General features: G+C 45.6%; 2 protein-coding genes across 3 annotated transcripts in view; both read left to right on the top strand.

Annotated features, from left to right (window-relative positions):
* LOC134396310 (oocyte zinc finger protein XlCOF6-like) overlaps positions 1-20,057 on the top strand; it is a 211,820-nt gene extending 191,763 nt beyond the window's left edge. Inside the window, exons 2-3 of one of the 2 annotated variants that reach the window (XM_063122757.1) lie at positions 14,073-14,181; positions 16,078-20,057. In XM_063122757.1, coding sequence (XP_062978827.1) covers positions 16,084-18,603 — 2,520 coding nt within the window. In that variant the 5' untranslated portion in view covers positions 14,073-14,181; positions 16,078-16,083 and the 3' untranslated portion in view covers positions 18,604-20,057. The remainder of the gene's footprint in view (positions 1-14,072; positions 14,182-16,077) is intronic. The other variant, XM_063122758.1, reaches the window with a different exon arrangement.
* On the top strand, positions 1,112-20,057 carry LOC134396350 (zinc finger protein ZFP2-like). Its single transcript, XM_063122818.1, has 3 exons — positions 1,112-1,145; positions 3,958-8,294; positions 19,163-20,057. Exon 2 carries the CDS (start codon positions 3,964-3,966, stop codon positions 6,031-6,033), a length of 2,070 nt encoding a protein of 689 aa, XP_062978888.1. The 5' UTR covers positions 1,112-1,145; positions 3,958-3,963; the 3' UTR covers positions 6,034-8,294; positions 19,163-20,057.
* Positions 20,058-20,542: the final 485 nt, after the last annotated feature.

Genomic DNA, 20,542 nt, shown 5'->3' with positions numbered 1-20,542 from the left:
TGTGGTGATGAAGAGGGGATTTCACGCACTTCAATTGACACCTGCTGAAATCCCCTTTTCTACATTACTGTTAAAGATACAGGAGCCCGGTCCTCCTTTTCATATGGTCACCCTAAGGCCCTTCTGCCCCGCTTCCCTTCTGTTTCTGGGGGTGCTCCTTCTCCCCACCCCACCGCAAAAGGCTTTTTGCTTTGCACCAAGTCTCCTGTCCCCCGCAGCACCGCAACTCCTGATCAATCTACATTACTGTTAAAGATACAGGAGCCCTGTCCTCCTTTTCATAGGGTCATCCTACAGAAGGGGAGGAGGAGGAGGAGGTCCTTGCACTGCAGCCTCCCTCACCTGGCACCTCCCCACTTGTAGGGCTTGCTTGTTCAAGAAACAGAGGAGTGTGTGTGTGTAAAATAGGGTGACCATATGAAAAGGAGGGCAGGGCTCCTGTATCTTTAACAGTTGTATTGAAAAGGGAATCTCAGCAGCTGTCATTTGTATATATGGAGAACCAGGTGTCCTCCTTTTCATATGGTCACCCTACCCACTAGAGATTCATTGATTTATGAGGACTAATGAAGCTCTTGTTTTACCAACATTATTTACTGTGTTAGGATTTTTCTAAGTGATGGATGTTGCGGTCCCTAAGAGAATTTCTGATAGTGCCTTGTCTTCTGAGGTTTGCCTCAGGAGTACCTCTAAGGGAGCACTTAGTGTTGCAGCCGCCGCCCTCTGGGACACGCTCCCCATTGAGACGAGGCAGGCGCCTTCAGTCCTCGTCTTTACATGTTCGCTCAAGATCCTCCTCCTCATGAACGCTTTCCTTGAAGGGTGACCCAGCAAACAGGGTGACGGCTGACTAGTGATTAACCTACTGTGTTTTTACTGTTACGCTTTCTGTTTTTATCATTCCTGGAATCTGCTTTGATTGCTCACTGGAAATGAGTATATAAATCTATGTAATAAATAAATGACATGATATGACTACCAGGCTTGTTTGTTTTTGTGATGAGAAATGCATTTTCTTTCTTTTTCCTTTCAGCTCCCAGTGTCCTTTGAGGAGGGGACTGTGGGCTTCTCCAAGGAGGATTTGCCTCTTCTGGATCCAGGGTAGGGGGCTCTCTGTACAAGGAAGACGTGATGGAGGAATAGAGGTACGTGGCCTCTTTTGGTGAAGATCCCTTTTCCCTTCCTTGGTAGAAGCTGAAAGACTCCTTCCTGTTGTATCCACTACTTGCCACTAATTATGCGTCCAGAGAGGGCTTATATGGCTAATATGTCTGTCTGTGTCATCCTGGTTAACACTCCCTGTCCTCCGCTATTTTTACCAGGACCTAGTATGAGATCATAGAATCATAGAATAGCAGAGTTGGAAGGGGCCTACAAGGCCATCGAGTCCAACCCCCTGCTCAATGCAGGAATCCATTATTATTATTATTATTATTTATTTATTTATATAGCACCATCAATGTACATGGTGCTGTACAGAGTAAAACAGTAAATAGCAAGACTCTGCCGCATAGGCTTACAATCTAATAAAATCCTAGTAAAACAATAAGGAGGGGAAGAGAATGCAAACAGGTATAGGGTAAGGTAAGCAGGCACAGGGTAGGGTAAAACTAACAGTAGAAAGTAACAGTAGAAGTCTGCACAACATCAAGTGTTAAAAGCTTTAGGAAAAAGAAAAGTTTTTAGTTGAGCTTTAAAAGCTGCGATTGAACTTGTAGTTCTCAAATGTTCTGGAAGAGCGTTCCAGGCGTAAGGGGCAGCCGAAGAAAATGGACTGAGCCGAGCAAGGGAATCCACCCTAAAGCATCCCCGATGTACATGCTGTTGTTGTTTCAGCTGCTGTCAGTGACCACAGTGTTAAGAACATAGGAAGAGCCCTGCTGGATCAGACCAAGGGTCCATCTAGTCCAGCACTCTGTTCATACTGTGGCCAACCAGCATCAGTAAGTGCGAAATTACCAAGGAGGTCCGAGACAGTCACATTTGATTTCAAAAGAGGAAACATTTCTTAAATTAGGGAACTGGTGATAAGGAAGTTGAAATGGAGAGTCAAGAGGGTTAAATCCTTTCAAAATGCTTGGAGGTTACTTAAAATGACAATAATGGAAGCTTGGCTAAAATTTATACCACAGTTTAGGAGAGGTAGCACCAGGTCCAAGAGTTCAATTACTGTTTTTGGAGCACAATTTAAAACTTTTCTTTTTTTCTACAGCTTTTAGAACTTGACTTTGTTCTTACTTTCACACTGTTAGTTTTATTGTCCCCTGTGCCTATTTGGTGCATTCTCTTCCCTTTCTTATTGTTTTATTATGATTTTATTAGAATATAAGCCTATGTGGCAGGGTGTTGCTGTTTTATTCTTTTAATATGTACTGCACCATGTACATTGATGGTGCTATATAAATAATAATAAAAATGGTTAACAAGCAGTGTCAAGGAAGCTATTAGAGAAAAGAGAGCTTCTTTCAGAAAATGGAAGTCTTGCCCAAATGAGGAAAACAAAAGAGAGCTCAAGTTTGCAAAAAAAAGTCCTTCTCTGAGCCCCTGCCAAAGGAAGTGAGGCAGGGGGCTACCAGGAGGAGCGGGGCCTTCTCTGCTGTGGCACCCCGGCTGTGGAATGAGCTCCCTAAGGAGGTTCGCTTGGCGCCTACACTGTACTCCTTTTTATTCTCCTAGTATTTTAACAGTCTATAACTTATACTCTATATTCTTTTAGATGCCCAGTGATGACCTTTTTATTCTCCTAGCATTTTAACAGTCTATAACTTAATTTTAATTCTGCTGTTTTAAATTTGTATTTCTGCACTGCTGCTGATTTTATCCTGGTTGTGCTTTTATGTTGTATTTTATATTATGGCTTTATACTGTTGTTTTATACTTTGAATGGTCTTAATTTTTTGTGAACCACACAGAGCGCTTCGGCTATTGGGCGGTATAGAAATGCAATAAATAAATAAATAAATAAGAAATGTTAAAAAAAACCTTTGAAGAGCATATCACTTGCAAAATCAAGGCCAACAATAAAGTATTTTTTAAATATATCAGAAGAGGGAAAGCTAAGGAGGCAGCTGGAGTATTGAATGACAATGGAGTTAAAGGAACTAAAGAGGAGAACGCCACTGTAGAGAAGTTGAGAAGTTCTTATCGGTCTTCAATGCAGAAGATACAGGACATATTCTGTGCCTGAACTGACCTTTTTATGCAGGGAGTCTGAGGAACTGAGGCATACAGTGGTGACAAAAGACGAAGTTCTCAATCTTATTGACAAATTGAAAGTTCATCAATCACCAGGCCCAGAGGGTATCCATCCTAGAGTTCTTAAAGAACTGAAATAGGAAATTGTTTTATCGTCTAAGAAAAATATGAAACATGTGCCTGAGATCAGCCTCTGTACCAGGACACTGGAAGAAGAAACATGTAACACCAGTTGTAGAAAAACAGATCCAGGGGTATCTGGAAAATTACTGGCTGGTTAGCTTAACGTCACTTCTGGATAAATTGGTTGAAAGCATTATTAAAGATAAAATTAGAAAGAATTCTGCTAAAAAAAGAATAAAAAAGGCTTCTGCAAAGGTGACTCCTATCTCACTAGGAAAGGCCTGTCCCAGGTTGGTGTCACAAATCCACTGTTTAGAACATGTAACTTTAATTGTTTTTAATGGTCACTAGGAAATAGCATGATTAGGTTTTGGGATCTGGTGTGTTCCATTCTAAGGGGTGGGAATCATAGAATAGCAGAGTTGGAAGGGGCCTACAAGGCCATCGAGTCCAACCCCCTGCTCAATGCAGGAATCCACCCTGAAGCTTCCCTGACAGATGGTTGTCCAGCTGCCTCTTGAAGGCCTCTGGTGTGGGAGAGCCCACAACCTCCCTAGATAGGTCCACATCAAGTGGATTCCCTGACTTGGAAATGCCTCTCGGCTTTGCACTCATGTTCTGTTTTTCTATTTCTTTCAGTCTGGGATGTGCGGGAGAAAACAAATGGAACAAGCACATCAAGTCTCTGAGGAAAGTGATAAGTGGCCAGACATGGAAGAGGATGTTGGGGATCAAGATGGGATGAATCAGCTGGAAGAAAACCAAAGAAATCAAGAGAGAAGTAAATACCTGGATGGTGACCTCCATGCAACTACTGTAGAAGAAAAAATTCCGAAAGAAGAGAAAGAGACAAAATGGCCTGTGAATGGAAAAATATTCAGTTGTAAATCAACCCTTGATGACCACACAGCAAAGAAACGATATAAATGCCTTGAGTGTGGAAAGAGTTTCAGGGACAATTCTGGTCTTCTCACCCATCAAAGAACACACACAGGGGAGAAACCATTTGAATGTCTGGAGTGCGGAAAAGCATTTAGTCGAAAGAGGGCACTTAATATCCATAAAAGAATCCACTCAGGGGAGAAACCATTTCAGTGCTTGGACTGTGGAAAGAGATTCATCCAGAAGGGTAACCTTCAAATGCATCAAAGAACTCACACAGGGGAAAAACCATTTCAATGTCTGGAGTGTGGGAAGAGTTTCAATCAGCAGGGAAAACTTACAATTCATCAGAGAATTCACACAGAAGAAGGGCACCCATTTAAATGCCCCGAGTGTGGAAAGAGTTTTAGGGGCAAAGCCGAACTTATCGCCCATCAAAGAACACACACAGGGGAGAAACCATTTGAATGCCTGGAGTGTGGAAAAGCGTATCATTCAAGATGGGGACTTACTCTTCATCAGAGGATGCACTCAGGGGAGAGACCATTTCAATGCTTGGAGTGTGGACAGAGATTCCGCCAGAGATGTACCCTTAACGTACATCAAAGAACTCACACAGGGGAAAAAACCTTTCAGTGTTTGGAGTGCGGAAAACATTACAGTCAGGGCTATCGCCTAAAGCTCCATCAAAGAACACACACAGAGGAGAAACTATATAAATGTCTAGAATGTGGAAAGGAATTTATCGAGAAGGATGAGCTTACTTCCCATCAGAGAATTCACACAGGAGAGAAACCATTTGAATGTATGCAGTGTGGAAAGAAGTTCAATCATAAGGGAACTCTTACTAGTCATCAGAGAATTCACATAGAAGAGAACCCATTTAAATGCCTGGAGTGTGGAAAGAGTTTCATGGACAATTCTGGCCTTCTCGCCCATCAAAGAATGCACACAGGGGAGAAGCCATTTGACTGTCTGGAGTGTGGAAAAGCATTTCGTTGGAGAGGAGCATTTGATGCCCATCAGAGAATCCACTCAGGGGAGAAACCATTTCAATGCTTGGAGTGTGGAAAGAGTTTCAGCCGGAAGAGTTCCCTTCAAGTGCATCAAAGAACTCACACAGGGGAAAAACCATTTAAATGCCTTGAGTGTGGAAAGAGATTCAGGGACAATCGTGACCTTCTCGCCCATCAAAGAACGCACACAGGGGAGAAACCATTTGAATGTCTGGAGTGTGGAACAGCATTTGGTTGGAGGGGGGCACTTACTGAACATCAGAGAATCCACTCAGGGGAGAAACCTTATCAGTGTTTGGAGTGTGGACAAAGGTTCCGGCAAAGGGGTTCTCTTCGATACCATCGAAAAACTCACTCAGTGGAGAGACCATTTAAATGCCTGGAGTGTGGAAAGAGCTTCAATGAAATGGGATCCCTTATATCACATCAAAAAGCTCACTCGGAGACAGATTCAGCGGAGGAGGAGTCCAATCTCCCAGAAAAGCCCTCTCCTACAGTACACCTAAAGCAAGAGGAAGGATCCTCTGGGAGCAATGCCTCATCTGTGGTTCCCAACAATCCATTCAACCCTGTCCTGAGCCCAGTCATGACTCTAGACTCTTCTTCCACCACCCAGAGTTCAGCAGAGCACCAATGGCAGTGCATGAGGTGGGACACTCAGAGCCATGGTGGCAGAGCATTCCTGATTCCCAGAATACCATTTTATCCAGAATATACTCATGAGGAAGAGCCTACTCATGAACAAGGGTCCATTCATGTGAAGGAAGATCCAGATGGGACTACCAGTGAGGCAGAGTTAGCTACAATTGCTGAATGAGGTTCAGCCAGAACATACACTCTCAGTCTCCCTCGGACCTTCCCTTGGTTAACAGCTCCCATAGAGCAATTTGACTCCATTTATGGGTCCAAGTCAGGAAAAAATAACTTAAGGGTCTGGAGTATAAAAGGAGCATGCACACCTCTTATTTCACACAAATTATTTAATTACTAAGTGAAGGAGAATCCGTAGAAATGCTCCTATGTGACGGTTGTTCTCGTAAAACAGGCCTTAAATAGGATTCACTTTTCTTTTCGGAAAGCCCAAGAAATGTTCCGGTTGTAGTATGAAGCTTTTACAATGGATCAAGTGATGCATTTGCGTGTGCATGGCTATTTGGTATTTCTCTCTCGCACTCCTGCACACACAGAAGCACAGGGATTGTGGAACGTGTTTTAGTAAGTATTAATTTCCCCTTTTGATGAAATCGTTGGTATGGAAGAGAAATCATTGAAAGGCATAGAATATAATCAAATAGGGTTTGGGGGCATGGGATAAGTGAATATACATAGAAAAACCCATATAAATGCCTGGTGTGTGGAAAGAACCTGGAAACTTTATTCACCAGATTTACCAAGGTTGCCAGTGACACCAAATTATTTAAGGTTGTTAAAACTCAAAGGGATTGTGAAGAGCTCCAAAGGGATCTCTCCAAGCTGGGAGAGTGGGCATCCAAATGGCAGATGCGGTTCAATGTAAGCAAGTGAACCGCCCAGGGTGCTTCGGCTATTGGGCGATATAAAAATGCAATGAATAAATAAATAAATGTAAAGTGATGCACGTTGGGGCATAAAGCTCAACTTTAACTATAACCTGATGGGATCTGAGCTGGTGGTGACCGAACAAGAAAGAGATCTTGGGGTTGTGGTGGACAGCTCGATGAAAATGTCCACCCAGCGTGCGGCCGCTGTAAAGAAGGCAAACTCCATGTTAGGCATGATAAGAAAAGGAATTGAGAATAAAACGGCCGGTACCGTACTGCCTTTATACAAATCTATGGTGCGGCCATACTTAGAATACTGTGTACAGTTCTGGTCACCACACCTAAAAAGGGTATAGAGCTGGAAAAAGTGCAGCAAAGGGCAACTGAAATGTTTAATGGGCTGGAGCAACTTCCCTATGAGGGAAGGTTACAACAGCTGGGATTGTTTAGCTTGGAAAAAAGGAAAAAAGGAGGCTAAGGGGAGACCTGATAGAGGTGTACAAAATTTTGCAGGGTGGGGAGAATGTGGACAGGGAGACATTTTTCTCCCTCTCTCAAAATCCTAAATCCCGTGGTCATGCCATGAAGCTGATTGGTTGGAGATTCAGGACAAATAAAAGGAAGGACTTCTTCACACAGCGCATAGTTAAATGATGGAACTCACTCCCACAAGATGTAGTGATGGCCACCAATTTGGATGGCTTCAAAAGGGGGGTTGGATAAATTCCTGGAGGCGAAGGCTATCCATGGCTACTAGCCCTGATGGTTGTGTGCTATCTCCAGTATCTGAGGTAGTAAGCCTGTCTGCACCTTTTGCTGGGGAACATGGGTGGGAGGGTGCTGTTGACCTGTGTCCTGCTTTGTTGGTTCCTGGTCGACTGCTGGTTGGCCACTGAACAGAGTGCCAGACTAGATGAACTCTAGGTGTGATGTTCTTACATTCTTATGTTTGATGAGTGGATCCATGATCTGTTTTCATTTGGATTTATCCAACTGCAACCATTGACATAAGTCTTTATGATCTAGTGGAGTGGGGCAAATTGATTTTTTACAGATCCTTCTTTCCCTCTAGAGCCTTGTGTGGCGCAGAGCGGTAAAGCAGCAGTTTCTGCAGCTGAAACTCTCCCCACGGCCTGAGTTCGATCCCAGCGGAAGCTGGTTTCAGGCAGCTGGCTCGGGTCGACTCAACCTTCAATCCTGAGGTCGGTAAAATGAGTACCCAGTTAGCTGGGGGAAAGGTAACAACAGCTGGGGAATGCAACGGCAAACCACCCCGCTATAAGGCCTGCCAAGAAAATGTCAGCGAAAGCTGGCGTCCCTCCAAGAGTCAGTAATGACTCAGTGCTTGCACAGGAGGTTCCTTTCCTTTCTTTCTCTCTAGAGCCCCCTTCTAGCCTCCAAAATCTCCTCAAGAGTGCATGCACAGTGTGGGAAGTGGCCCAGAGGGGCGTAAAAGAATTGGTTAGTTTGGGGAACATCACATACGCCGTTTTCAACAGTCATATTGTCCTGACAGCACTGCATAAGTGTAGGGGGGTAGACTCTGGCCAAACCCAACGTATTTATGCCTGAGGCAAAGGAGAAGATGGCGCCAAAATCCTCCCCATGTACGCAATTCAATCCAACGGACAGTGGGATCTTCCTGGCCTGAGCCACACCCATGTTGCCGCTCCCACAATGATGTCATCATGACTGGAATCCTCTTGTGCCCCCTTTCCCCTACAGGTAGATGCTCATGGCAGCAGGTGAGATTAAGAGGCGCCACGGTGAGGCCATAAGAAAATAGGAAGAACCATGCCAGATCAGACCAAGGATCCACCTAGCCCAGCACTCTGTTCACACAGTGGCCAACCAACTTCAGCTGGTCCAAGATAGGGCAGCAAGATCATTAATTTGGACTGGTTAATATAATCATGTAAAGCTGTCTTCCAGTCCATTACCAGGCCAAATTCAAATTGCTGAAACTAGGTTACATGAAGGATTGTCTCCTTCCAAATATACCTGCCCAGACCCTGCGGTTGTCTTTAGAGCAGCCTTCCTCAACTTGGGGCGCTCCAGATGTGTTGGACTGCATCTCCCAGAATGCCCCAGCCAGGCTGGGGCATGAGTTGTAGTCCAACACATCTGGAGCGCCCCAGGTTGAGGAAGGCTGCTTTAGAGGCTCTCTTCTGAGTGTCTACCAAATCAAGTGAAGTGCATGGCTTTTACAGAGAGGGCCTCCTTAGTGGTGGCATCCCGGTTATGGAATGCTCTTCCCAGAGAGGTTTGCCTGCTGCCAACAGTGCGTTCTTTTCAGTGCCAGAGGAAGACCTTGCCTCACTCACCCAGTCTTTATAGACCTTCAATTTGTTATTTTATACTTTACCCTAATGCTCTTATTTAGTTTGGTTTTATTCTGTTTTCATCTTCCAAACATTTTATGTCACAGTTTGTCATGTTACATTTAAGTGTGTGTGTGTGTGTGTGTGTGTGTGAGAGAGAGAGAGAGAGAGAGAGAGAGAGAGAACTGCCCAGAGAGTTTTGCCCATTGGCGATATAGAAAACTAATAAATAAACAGTTTCCTCTGAGTTCTCATTATTGGGCACCACTTTTTCAGTAGGTCTGTTCAGCTGGACCACAGGGGGAAATACAGACGTTGTTCCAGCACACACTCTATGTGGGGCTGCCCTTGAAGCTGCTCCGGAAGCTGGAGCTAGTGCAGAATGCTGCAGCTCGGCTGTTGTCTGCAGCTGCCCCTTTCCAGCATGTAACTCCTCTGCTGAGGGAACTGCACTGGCTGCCTATTTGCTACTGGGCTCTTGTACTTGTGTACAAAGCCCTAAACAACTTGGGACCAGGATACCTGAGAGAGCGCCTTCTCCCTTACCAACCTGCCCGGTCACTGAGGTCATCCGAGGGCCTGCTCCTGGTGGTTCCACCTAGATCCATCCTCCGATTGGAGTCCACCAGGGGAAGAGCCTTCAGCGTGGTGGCGCCCCTCCTGTGGAATTCCCTGGCTCTGGAGGTCAGGCAGGCGCCAACTTTGTATTCCTTTCGGCACTTCCTGAAAACATATTTATTCCAAGAAGCCTTTCTTTAACATGCAGCCTTGGATTTCTGATTTTTGCTTCTTTTTAAATGTCGTTTTAACTGTTTTATTCTGTTTTTATTTTCATTTTACCTTGTACACCGCTCTGAAATTTTTCAATGGGGAGCGCTATATAAAAAATTTCTAAATAAATAAATAATATTAAAGATATCCAAGCGTTACCTGGTGATGCCAGACACACACTCTCTCCTCCCCAATTGTACCTGGGACTTTCAGCAGCTCTATCTCTGAGCTATGGCTCCTCCACAAGCTAGAGGCTTGCTTTTTACAAAAATAAAATTGCAAGCTGGGAGTCTGGAGACTGGCTGAGTTTGGATGACACATTAGGGGGGGTGGGGGGAATAGGAGCAAAATGGAAATCAACCCTTGATTAGCGTGTTGTCCGAACTCAGCCTATGGCTCATCTCCAGGGGGTCAATTGCCCTTCCTGTAGATGCCCATGAGCACAGATGAAACTTGTAACGGCTATCCTCATAATGTGACAGTGATCCATCTTGTTCTTTTCCTTGGATTCTCTCTCAGCACTTTCACAGCTTTTGTGGGTGAAAGCAGAGGGCTTCATGGTACTGCTCACTGTTAGAGCAGTACGACAATGGAACCGGTTACCTAGGGAGGTTGTGGGCTCTCCCACACTAGAGGCCTTCAAGAGGCATCTGTCGGGGATGCTTTAGAGTGGATTCCTGCACTGAGCAGGGGGTTGGACTTGATGGCCTTATAGGACCCTTCCAACTCTACTATTCTATGATTCTTTTACATACCCACATTAACAGCTTAACTCCATGCATGTTTTAGTATGGGAGTGGTTTGTGGTCAAATGTATTAATATATTTGTAAGATTTATACACCTCTGAATGAAACAGAATCTGTCAGCAGTTCACAACACCAAGCTACAACATTAAAAACACATGATTAAACTAGAGCTTTAAAACAGCATAAAACACTTCCAACTACAATAAAGAGGCAATGAAATGGAGTGGCATAATTAGTTTTCTTACGGCCTGGGTGAACAAATGTGTCTTCAGGAGGTGTTTAAAAGAAGATTGGGGGAATGGAGAGAGAGTGTCTTTGGGGCAAGATTGGGGGAATGGAGAGAGAGAAAGAGGGAGTCTTTGGGGCAGGAATTGGGAGAGACTGAAAGAGAGAGTCTTTGGGGCAAGATTGGGGGAATGGAGAGAGAGTGTCTTTGGGGCAGGAATTGGGGAATAGAGAGAGAGAGTCTTTGGGGCAAGATTGGGGAAATGGAGAGAGTCTTTGGGGCAGGAATTGAGAGAGACAGAGTGTCTTTGGGGCAAGAATTGGGGAAGAGAGTCTTTGGGGCAAGAATTGGGGAATAGAGAGAGAGTCTTTGGGGCAGGAATTGGGGAATAGAGAGAGAGTCTTTGGGGCAGGAATTGGGGAATAGAGAGAGAGTCTTTGGGGCAGGAATTGGGGAATGGAGAGAGAGAGAGTCTTTGGGGCAGGAATTGGGGAATAGAGAGAGAGAGAATCTTTGGGGCAGGAATTGGGGAAGAGAGTGAGTCTTTGGGGCAAGATTGGGGGAATGGAGATAGAGAGAGAGAGTCTTTGGGGCAGTGAAGGGTGACATGGCGGGTCTGGAATCTCTCTGACGGAAAACTGTCTTTGGGATTATGGGCAGGTCATCGCACCTCCTTATCTCAGTAATTGGCCATTGTCTTACAAGCAGAGCGTCCTGTGTGACTTCCACCTTAATCCAGGGAACAAACATGGTGAGACAACTAGTTAGCAAACTCCAGTAATGAGAAAAGTTAATTTCCTCAAACCTGACAATGGACGTTGACTCACCCAGGAAGGGGGGGAAAGGAGCAGAGATTTGGCTACTTAAACTCTGTATGTTCAATAAAATATGATCTATCACTTCGGCCTCTTTAGTGTGGGAGATCCCTACAGGGCAGGAATTGGAGAAGAGAGAGAGAGTCTTTGGGGCAGGAATTGGGGAAGAGAGAGAGAGTCTTTGGGGCAGGAATTGGGAAAGAGAGAGAGAGAGTCTTTGGGGCAGGAATTGGGAAAGAGAGAGAGAGAGTCTTTGGGGCAGGAATTGGGGAACACGGGGAGAGCTCCTTTGGCGTGGGGTAGCCTGGTTGTGGTCCTGCCTTGCGACCATTTCTTTGCTCCAGGAGAAGGTGCTCCTGCAGCGCCGGCGCAACTCGAGAGCATCCCCGCCCCGTGTTTGGTTTCCTGGAAACTGAAAGTGCAGACAGAGGGCGAAGGCGCAGCACCACGAGCAGCCACTGGTCCAGCTGTCAGAACGCTGTCACGACTGGGCAACTGCAGCCTTGCGCCCATTGCGCGGACGCCCGTGCGAGCCTCGCCCTGAGTCCCAGGGAGCCCCTGAGCTGCTACGTTTGGAAGGGAGGCAGCGCAGCTTCTGCCTCTCAGCCCCCCCACTCAAGGGGTTAAAGGAGCCGAGCTCTGATTCCTAGAGAGGCCGGATGTTCCCCATTTGGGAAGGGAGGAGGCACTCGGAAATGCCCCCCGCCTTTGTGTTTCTGGAAAGGGAAATCGGCCATGTGAGGCTTCCCGGCCGGCTGGCGAGGAGGGGGAGGCCGGTCGTGGGGACGGAGACAAAGAAGTAATGCGGTGCGTGCACTGTGGCGGTGGAAGGGAAAGAGGGAGGCTCCCCGGGTTTGCTTTTGTGGAGGGGCGAGGAGGAGGAGGAGGGGATTGGTCCATGCAGTGGGGCCCAAAGATGTGCATGGTTGCTATTGGACGATCCCCGCAGAGATCCACCCAGGCCCTATTGGTGATGGTGGTGGGGATTGATCAGGAGTCGCGGGAGACTTGGTGCAAAGCAAAGAGCCTTTCGGGGTGGGGTGGGGAGAAGGAGCACCCCCAGAAATAGAAGGGAAGGGGGGGCAGAAGGGAGGTCCGGGCACTGCAGCCTCCCTCCCCTGTCACCCCCCACTGAGAGGGTGTCTCAGAGGCCGGAGGCTGCGCTAAGCTCTGTCTTAAGGTTACTCATACAGTGAACCTCAAGAAGATAAGATACCATAAGAAGTTCTCCTCCACCACTTAGGAAAAAACAGAACACAGTCAACAGTATTGGTAAAACAAGATCTTCATTAGTCCTCATAAATCAATGAATCTTATCTTCCTGAGGGTCACCTCATGAGTAACCGCAAGACGGAGCTTGGTGTCGCTGTCCCCCCCCCCCCCCGGGCCTCTGGTACACGCTCTACTTTGACATGAGGCAGACATTGATTTATGAGGGCTGATGAAGCTCTTGTTTTGCCAATATTGTTTACTGTGTTAGGATTTTTCGGTCCCTAAGAGGATTTCGCCTCAAGAGTACCTCTAAGGGAGCGCTTATGTGTTGCAGCACCTGCCCTCTGGGACACGCTCCCTGTTGACAAGAGGCAGGCGCCTCCAGTCCCCATCTTTACACATTTGATCAAGATCCTCCTCTTCATGCAGGCTTTCCCTGAAGGCTCTCCCATCATAGAATCATAGAATAGCAGAGTTGGAAGGGGCCTACAAGGTCATCGAGTCCAACCCCCTGCTCAATGCAGGAATCCACCCTAAAGCATCCCTCGCAGATGGTTGTCCAGCTGCCTCTTGAATGAATCAAACAGGGTGATGGCTGACTAGTGATTAACCTACTGTGTTTTTACTGTTACGTTTTCTGTTTTTATCATGCCTGAAATCCACTTTGATTGCTCACTGGAAAGGGGTAGATAAATCTATGTAATAAATAAAATGAGGGCAACTAGGATGATCAGGGGTCTGGAAACAAAGACCCCTGATCTTTGAAGAGAGACTGAAAGAACTGGGCATGTTTAGCCTGGAGAAGAGAAGATTGAGGGGAGACATGATAGCACTCTTCAAATACTTAAAAGGTTGCCACACCGAGAAGGGCCAGGATCTCTTCTTGATCCTCCCAGAGTGTAGGACACGGAACAATGGACTCAAGTGACAGGAAGCCAGATTCCGGCCGGACATCAGAAACAACTTCCTGACTGTTAGAGTAGTATGACAATGGAACCAGTTACCTAGGGAAGTTGTGGGCTCTCCCACACTAGAGGCTTTCAAGAGGCACCTGGACAACCATCTGTCAGGTATGCATTAGGGTGGATTTCTGCATTGAGCAGAGGGTTGGACTCGATGGCCTTGTAGGCCCCTTCCAACTCTGCTATTCTATGATTATATGACTACCCGGTTTGTTTGGTTTTGTGATGAGAAATGCCATCTATTCTTTCTTGTTCCTTTCAGCTCCCAGTGCCCTTGAAGAGGTGATGTCAACTTCTCTAAGGAGGAATTAGCTCTGCCGGATCCAAGGTAGAGGGCTCTCTCTTTCCAAGGAAGACATGATGGAGGATTAGAGGCACGCGGCCTCTGTTGGTAAGAATCCCTTTTTCCCTGCCCTGATAGAGGCTGAAAGACTCCTTCCTGTTGTTTCCTTTACTTGCTACCAGGGATGTGGCCAGAAAGGACCTCTGTGGCTAGGATATTTGCCTGGGTCATTCTTGTCAACCCTCCCCTTCCTGTGCTATTTTTACTAGGGCCTAGTATGAGATGTACATGTTGTTGTTTTTAGATACAATTGCAGACAGTGACTACGGTGTTGTAAGCTTAAATAAGTGGGAAATTGCCGAGGAGGTCCAAGACAGTCACATTTGACTTCAAAAGAGGAAACTTTTCTTAAATTAGGGGACTGGTGAAAAGGAGGTCTAAATGAAGAGTCGAGAGGGTTGAATCCTTTCAAAATGCTTGGAGGTTACTTAAAACAACAATAATGGAACCTGGGCTAAAATGTATTCTACAGGTTAGGAAAAGTAGCACCAAGAGTTCATCAGCATGGTTAATAAGTGGTCAAGGAAGCTATTAGAGAAAAGAAGGCTTCCTTCAGAAAATGGAAGCCTTGCCCAAGTGAGGAATATAAAAGGGAGCACAAGCTTGCACAAAAGCAATGCAAATAGAAAATAAGAGGTGCAAAAATTCTTCTGAAGAGCGTTAAGACCAACAATAAAGAAATCTTTGAATAAATCAGAAGCAGGAAGGCTAAGGAGGCAGTTGGACTATTGAATGGCAGTGGAGATAAAGGAGTACAAAAGTAGGATAAGGACATTGTATTGGTCTTCAGTGCAGAAGATATAGGACAGATACCTGTGCCTGAACAGACCTTCTTATGTAGGGAGTCTGAGGAACTGAGGCATATAGTGGTGACTCACTAGGGTGACCCTATGAAAAGGAGGACAGGGCTCCTGCATCTTTAACAGTTGTATAGACAAGGGAATTTCTGCAGGTGTCATTTGTATATATGCTGCTATATATACAATGTACATTGATGGTGCTATATAAATAAATCAATAATAATAATAATAATAATAATAATAATAATGGGGAACCTGGAGAAATTCCCTCTTCATCACCACAGTTAAAGCTGCAGGAGCTATACTTGAGTGACGAGATTTAAAAGAGGGGAGGGCACCTGCAGCTTTAACTGTTGTGATGAAGAGGAAATTTCACCAGGTTCTCCATATATACAGATGACACTTGCTGAAATTTCTTTTTTCAGTTCAACTGTTAAAGATACAGGAGTCCTGTCCTCCTTCTCATATGGTCACCCTAGTGGTGACAAAAGATGAAGTTCTCAATTTTATTGACAAATTGAAAGTTTATCAATCATGGGGCCCAGATGGTACCCAGTCTAGAGTTCCTAAAGAAATGAAATATGAAATTGTTTTATCTTCTAAGAAGAATATGCAACATGTACCTGCGATCAGTCTCTGTACTTCCTCACTGTTAGAGCAGTATAACAATGGAACCAGTTAGCTAGGGAAGTTGTGGGCTCTCCCACACTAGAGTCATTCAGGAGGCAGCTGGACAACCATCTGTCAGGTATGCTTTAGGGTGGATTCCTGCACTGAGTGGGGGGTTGATGGCCTTATAGGCTGTTTCTAACACTACTATTCTATGATTCTATGACTGGAAGATGGCTCATGTAACACCAATCATTAAAAAAGATCCAGGAGTGTCTGGAAATTTCAGGCCGGTTAGCTTAATATGTTTCTGGATAAATTGGTTGAAATCATAACTAAAGATAAAATTAGAAAGCATATAGAAGGACAATCTCTGCTAAAAAAAGAATAAACACGGCCTCTGCAAAGGTGAGTCCTATCTCACTAGGTAAGGCCAGTTCCAAGCTAACTGCTCTCAGGTTGGTGTAAAAGTATTCCTTGATTTGCAAGTGCCTCTCGGCTTTGTAGTCATGTTCTGTTTTTCTATTTCTTTCAGTTGAGGATGTGCGGGAGAAAACAAATGGAAAGAGCCCATCAAGTATCTGAGGAAAGTGATAAGTGGCCAGACATGGAAGATAGTGTTGGGGATCAAGATGAGATGAATCAGCTGGAAGAAAACCAAAGAAATAAAGAGAGGAATAAAAGTCTGGATGGTGACCCCCATGCAATTACGGTTCAAGAAAAAAAACCGAAAGAAGAGAGAGAAACAAAACTGCCTGTGCGTGGGAAAAGGTTCACTCGTAAATCAACCCTTGGTGACCATAGTAAAGCCCACACAGCAAAGAAACAATATAAATGCCTTGAGTGTGGAAAGAGTTTCAGGGACAATTCTGGTCTTCTCACCCATCAAAGAACACACACAGGGGAGAAACCATTTGAATGTCTGGAGTGTGGAAAAGCATTTCGTTGGAGGGGGGCATTTACTGCCCATCAGAGAATCCACTCAGGGGAGAAACCATTTCAGTGTTTGGAGTGTGGAAAGAGTTTCAGGGACAAAGCTGACCTTCTGGCCCATCAAAGAACACACACAGGGGAGAAACCATTTGAATGTTTGGAGTGTGGAAAAGCATATCATTGGAGGGGGGGACTTACTGTCCATCTGAGAATCCACTCAGGAGAGAGACCATTTCAATGCTTGGAGTGTGGACAGAGATTCCGCCAGAGTAGTGCCCTTAAAGTGCATCAAAGAACTCACACAGGGGAAAAACCATTTAAATGTCCAGAGTGTGGAAAATATTTCAGTCAGGGCTATCGCCTTAAGCTCCATCAAAGAACGCATACAGATGAAAAACCATATAAATGTGTAGAGTGTGGAAAGAGATTTATCGAGAAGGATGAGCTTACTTCCCATCAGAGAATTCACACAGGAGAAAAACCGTTTGAATGTTCGCAGTGTGGAAAGAAGTTCAATCATAAGGGAAGCCTTACTAGTCATCAGAGAATTCACACAGAAGAGAACCCATTTAAATGCCTGGATTGCGGAAAGAGTTTCAGGGACAATTCTGGCCTTCTTGCCCATCAAAGAATGCACACAGGGGAGAAACCATTTAACTGTCTGGAGTGTGGAAAAGCATTTCGTTGGAGGGGGGCACTTACTGCCCATCAAAGAATCCACTCAGGGGAGAAGCCATTTCAATGCTTGGAATGTGGAAAGAGATTCAGCCGGAAGGGTGCCCTTCAGGTACATCAAAGAACTCACACAGGGGAAACACCATTTCAATGTCTGGTGTGTGGAAAGAGTTTCAAGCAAGAGGGAAGTCTCACTATTCATCAAAGAATTCATACAGGAGAAGGAAACCCATTCAAATGCCTTGAGTGTGGAAAGGGTTTCAGGGATAATGCTGACCTTCTTGCCCATCAAAGAACACACACAGGGGAGAAACCATTTGAATGTCTAGAGTGTGGAAAAGCATTCGGTTGGAGGGGGGCACTTACTGTCCATCAGAGAATCCACTCAGGGGAGAAACCATTTCAGTGTTTGGAGTGTGGAAAAAAATTCCGGCAAAGGGGTTCCCTTCAATACCATCAAAGAACTCACACAGGGGAAAAACCATTTCAATGCCTTGAGTGTGGAAAGAGCTTCCGCCTGGCTTCTCTCCTTGTTAACCACGAAGGAACACATACAGATGAGAAACCATATAAATGTCTGGAGTGTGGGAAAAGCTTCAGAAATACCTCTGCTCTTAATTCCCATCAAAAAATCCACACAGGGGAGAAACCATTTAAATGCCTGGAGTGTGGAAAGGGCTTCCATCGGAAGCGTGCTCTTGCTTTACATCAAAGAATTGACAAAGGAGAGAAATCGTTTAAATGCTTGGAGTGTGGAAAGAGCTTCAGGTGGAGTTCTGCCCTTCTCGCCCATCAAAGAACCCACACGGGGGAGAAACCATTTCACTGCCTGGAATGTGGGAAAGCATTTAATCAGAGGGGAGCACTTACTATCCATCAAAAAACGCACTCAGGGGAGAAGCCATTTAAATGTTTGGAGTGCGGAAAGGGATTCCGCCAGAGCAGTGCCCTTCAATGCCATCAGAGAATTCACACGAGGGAGAAGCCATTTAAATGCTGGGAGTGTGGAAAGGTCTTCAGGAAAAAGGAGGCCCTTACCTTACATCAAAGAATTCACACACAGACCTCTTCAGTAGAGGAGGGGTCCAATCCCCCAGAACAGGCCTCTCCTAGAGTACACCTAAAGCAAGATGAAGGATCCTCTGGGAGCAATGCCTCATCTGTGGTCCCCCGCAATCCAGTCAACCCTGTCCTGAGTCCAGTCATGATTCCAGACTCTCCTTCCACCACCCAGGATTCAGCAGAGCAGCAATGGCAGTGTATCCGGTGGGATACTCAGAGCCATGGTGGCAGAGCTCTCCTGACTCCCAGAATACCATTTTGTCCAGAGTACGCTCATGAGGAAGACCCTTCTCAGGAACAAGGGTCTATTTATCTGGAGGAAGACCCAGATGTGACTACCGATGAGGCACAGTTAGCTACAACTGCTGAATCAGGGCCATCCAGAACATAGGCTCCCAGTCTCTCCCAGACCTTTCCTTCGTTAACAGCTCCCATAGAGCAATCGGAGTCCAGGTATGGGCCTGAGTCAGGGGAAGCTATTTAACGGTCTGGAATATTACACACCTCATATTTCAGACAAATCATTTAATTGCTGTCTAGACGAGGGAGAATCCGTAGAAATGCTCGAAATATGGTATTCTCTGTTCTCATAAAATAGGCCTTAACAGACACCCGAGGATTCATGTTTCTTTACGTAAGGCCCAAGAACGGTTCCGGTTTTAGTGTGAGCTTTTATAATGCATCAAGTGATGCATGTGTGTGTTTCTCACACACATGTACAAGCACAGGGACTGTGGGACGTGCTTTAGTGAATAGAAATATTCCTTTTTAATGACATTGTTGTGGAAGAGAAATCATTTAAAGGCGTAGAATATAATCAGATAGGTTATACAACCCCAGGGGGCTGTAGATGAATTGGGAAATTTGGGGAACATCGCATACCCTGTTTTCCACAGTCATGTGCTGACAGCACTGCATAAGTGTAGGGGGCTAGACTGGCCAAACCCAAGATATATTTCTTCCCGAGGCAAACGAAAAGATGGCGCCCAGATCCTCCCCATGTATGCAACTCAATCCAACGGACAGTGGGACCTTCCTGGCCTGAGCCATATCCATGTGGCAAGAGATGCTGTTGCCGCTCCCACAATGATGTCATGACTGGAATCCTGTTGTGCCCCTGTTCTGGTACAGGTGGACACTCATGGCAGCAGGTGAGATTAAGAGGCGCGGTGAGGCCTTAACATAAGACGAGCCATGCTGGATCAGACCAAGGGCCCGTCTAGCCCAGCACTGTTCACACAGTGGCCAATCGGCTGTCCAGAAACTTCAGCTGGTCCAAGATCGGGCAGCAAGATCATTAATGGGGACTGATCAATACCATCATGTAAAGCTGTCTACCAGGCCAAATTCAAATTGCTGATAGTAACTTTTAAAGGCCTGAATGGCTTGTGACCAGGTTACATGAAGGATTGTCTCCTTCCAAATATACCTGCCGGCAGCCTGAGGTCGTCGTTCAGAGGCTTTCTTCTGGGTGTCTGCCAAATCAAATGACTTGTGTGGCTCCTACAGAGAGAGCCTGCTTCGTGGTGGCACCCCAGCTGTGGAATGCTCTTCCCAGAGAGGCTCGCCTGCTGCCCACATTGCGTTCTTTTTAGTGCCAGGGGAAGACCTTGCCACGCCTGGTCTTTGTAGACCTTCCATTTGTTTCATAATATAGGTTCTTGTTATTTTTGATCCTTCCAGAATGTTCTTTTTTACATTGGTTTTATTCTGTTTTCATCTGTCAAACATTTTATGTTTTATCATGTCGTATTTAACAGTTTCTAAATGTTTGTGAACTGCCCAGAGAGCTTTGGCCATTAGGTGGTATAGAAGACTAATAAATAAACAAATAGTTTCCTCTGAGTTAAGAACGTAAGAGTTCTCATTGTGGGTCACCATTTTTTCAGGTGGGTGTTCAGCTGGTCTTTCTCAAACTGGAAGTGGCTCCTCTTGGCTAGCTTCTATAAGCAGCTTTCCTGGGCGTGTGCCTCAAAATACTTTGGAGGCAGGGATTTCAACCACTGCCGATTTATGTGTCTAAGCAGTTCTGTTCCCCAAAGCGGAGGCGCAGAACCCACGGCTCCTGCCCATTCAGCTCAGACTCCACCTCGCTTTCCCCGCAGCCCAGCTCATCAGCTGGACCACGGGGGGAAATACGTTGTTCTTTCACTGACATATAAAGATATCCAAGCCAAGTTTCCATCGCCACATCTTGTGTTTACAGTTTGAGTGCCAAAGGAGATAAATATACCTAAAACGTTGTTTTTCTTTGCTGACGAAAACCATGAGATCCACCAACTGGAGCCTGATGCAAAAGATGCAGTTGAATAAAGGAATTCCGAAACCAG

The sequence above is a fragment of the Elgaria multicarinata genome, chromosome 3 (genome assembly GCF_023053635.1).
Source record: "Elgaria multicarinata webbii isolate HBS135686 ecotype San Diego chromosome 3, rElgMul1.1.pri, whole genome shotgun sequence".
Taxonomy (NCBI): Eukaryota; Metazoa; Chordata; class Lepidosauria; order Squamata; family Anguidae; genus Elgaria; species Elgaria multicarinata.
The sequence above is the reverse complement of the archived record's forward strand: the minus strand, read 5'-3'. Positions and strand labels throughout refer to the sequence as shown.

Coding starts and splice junctions, on each gene's coding strand:
- LOC134396350 (XM_063122818.1), top strand. CDS start 3,964: ATGTGCGGGAGAAAACAAATGGAACAAGCACATCAAGTCTCTGAGGAA.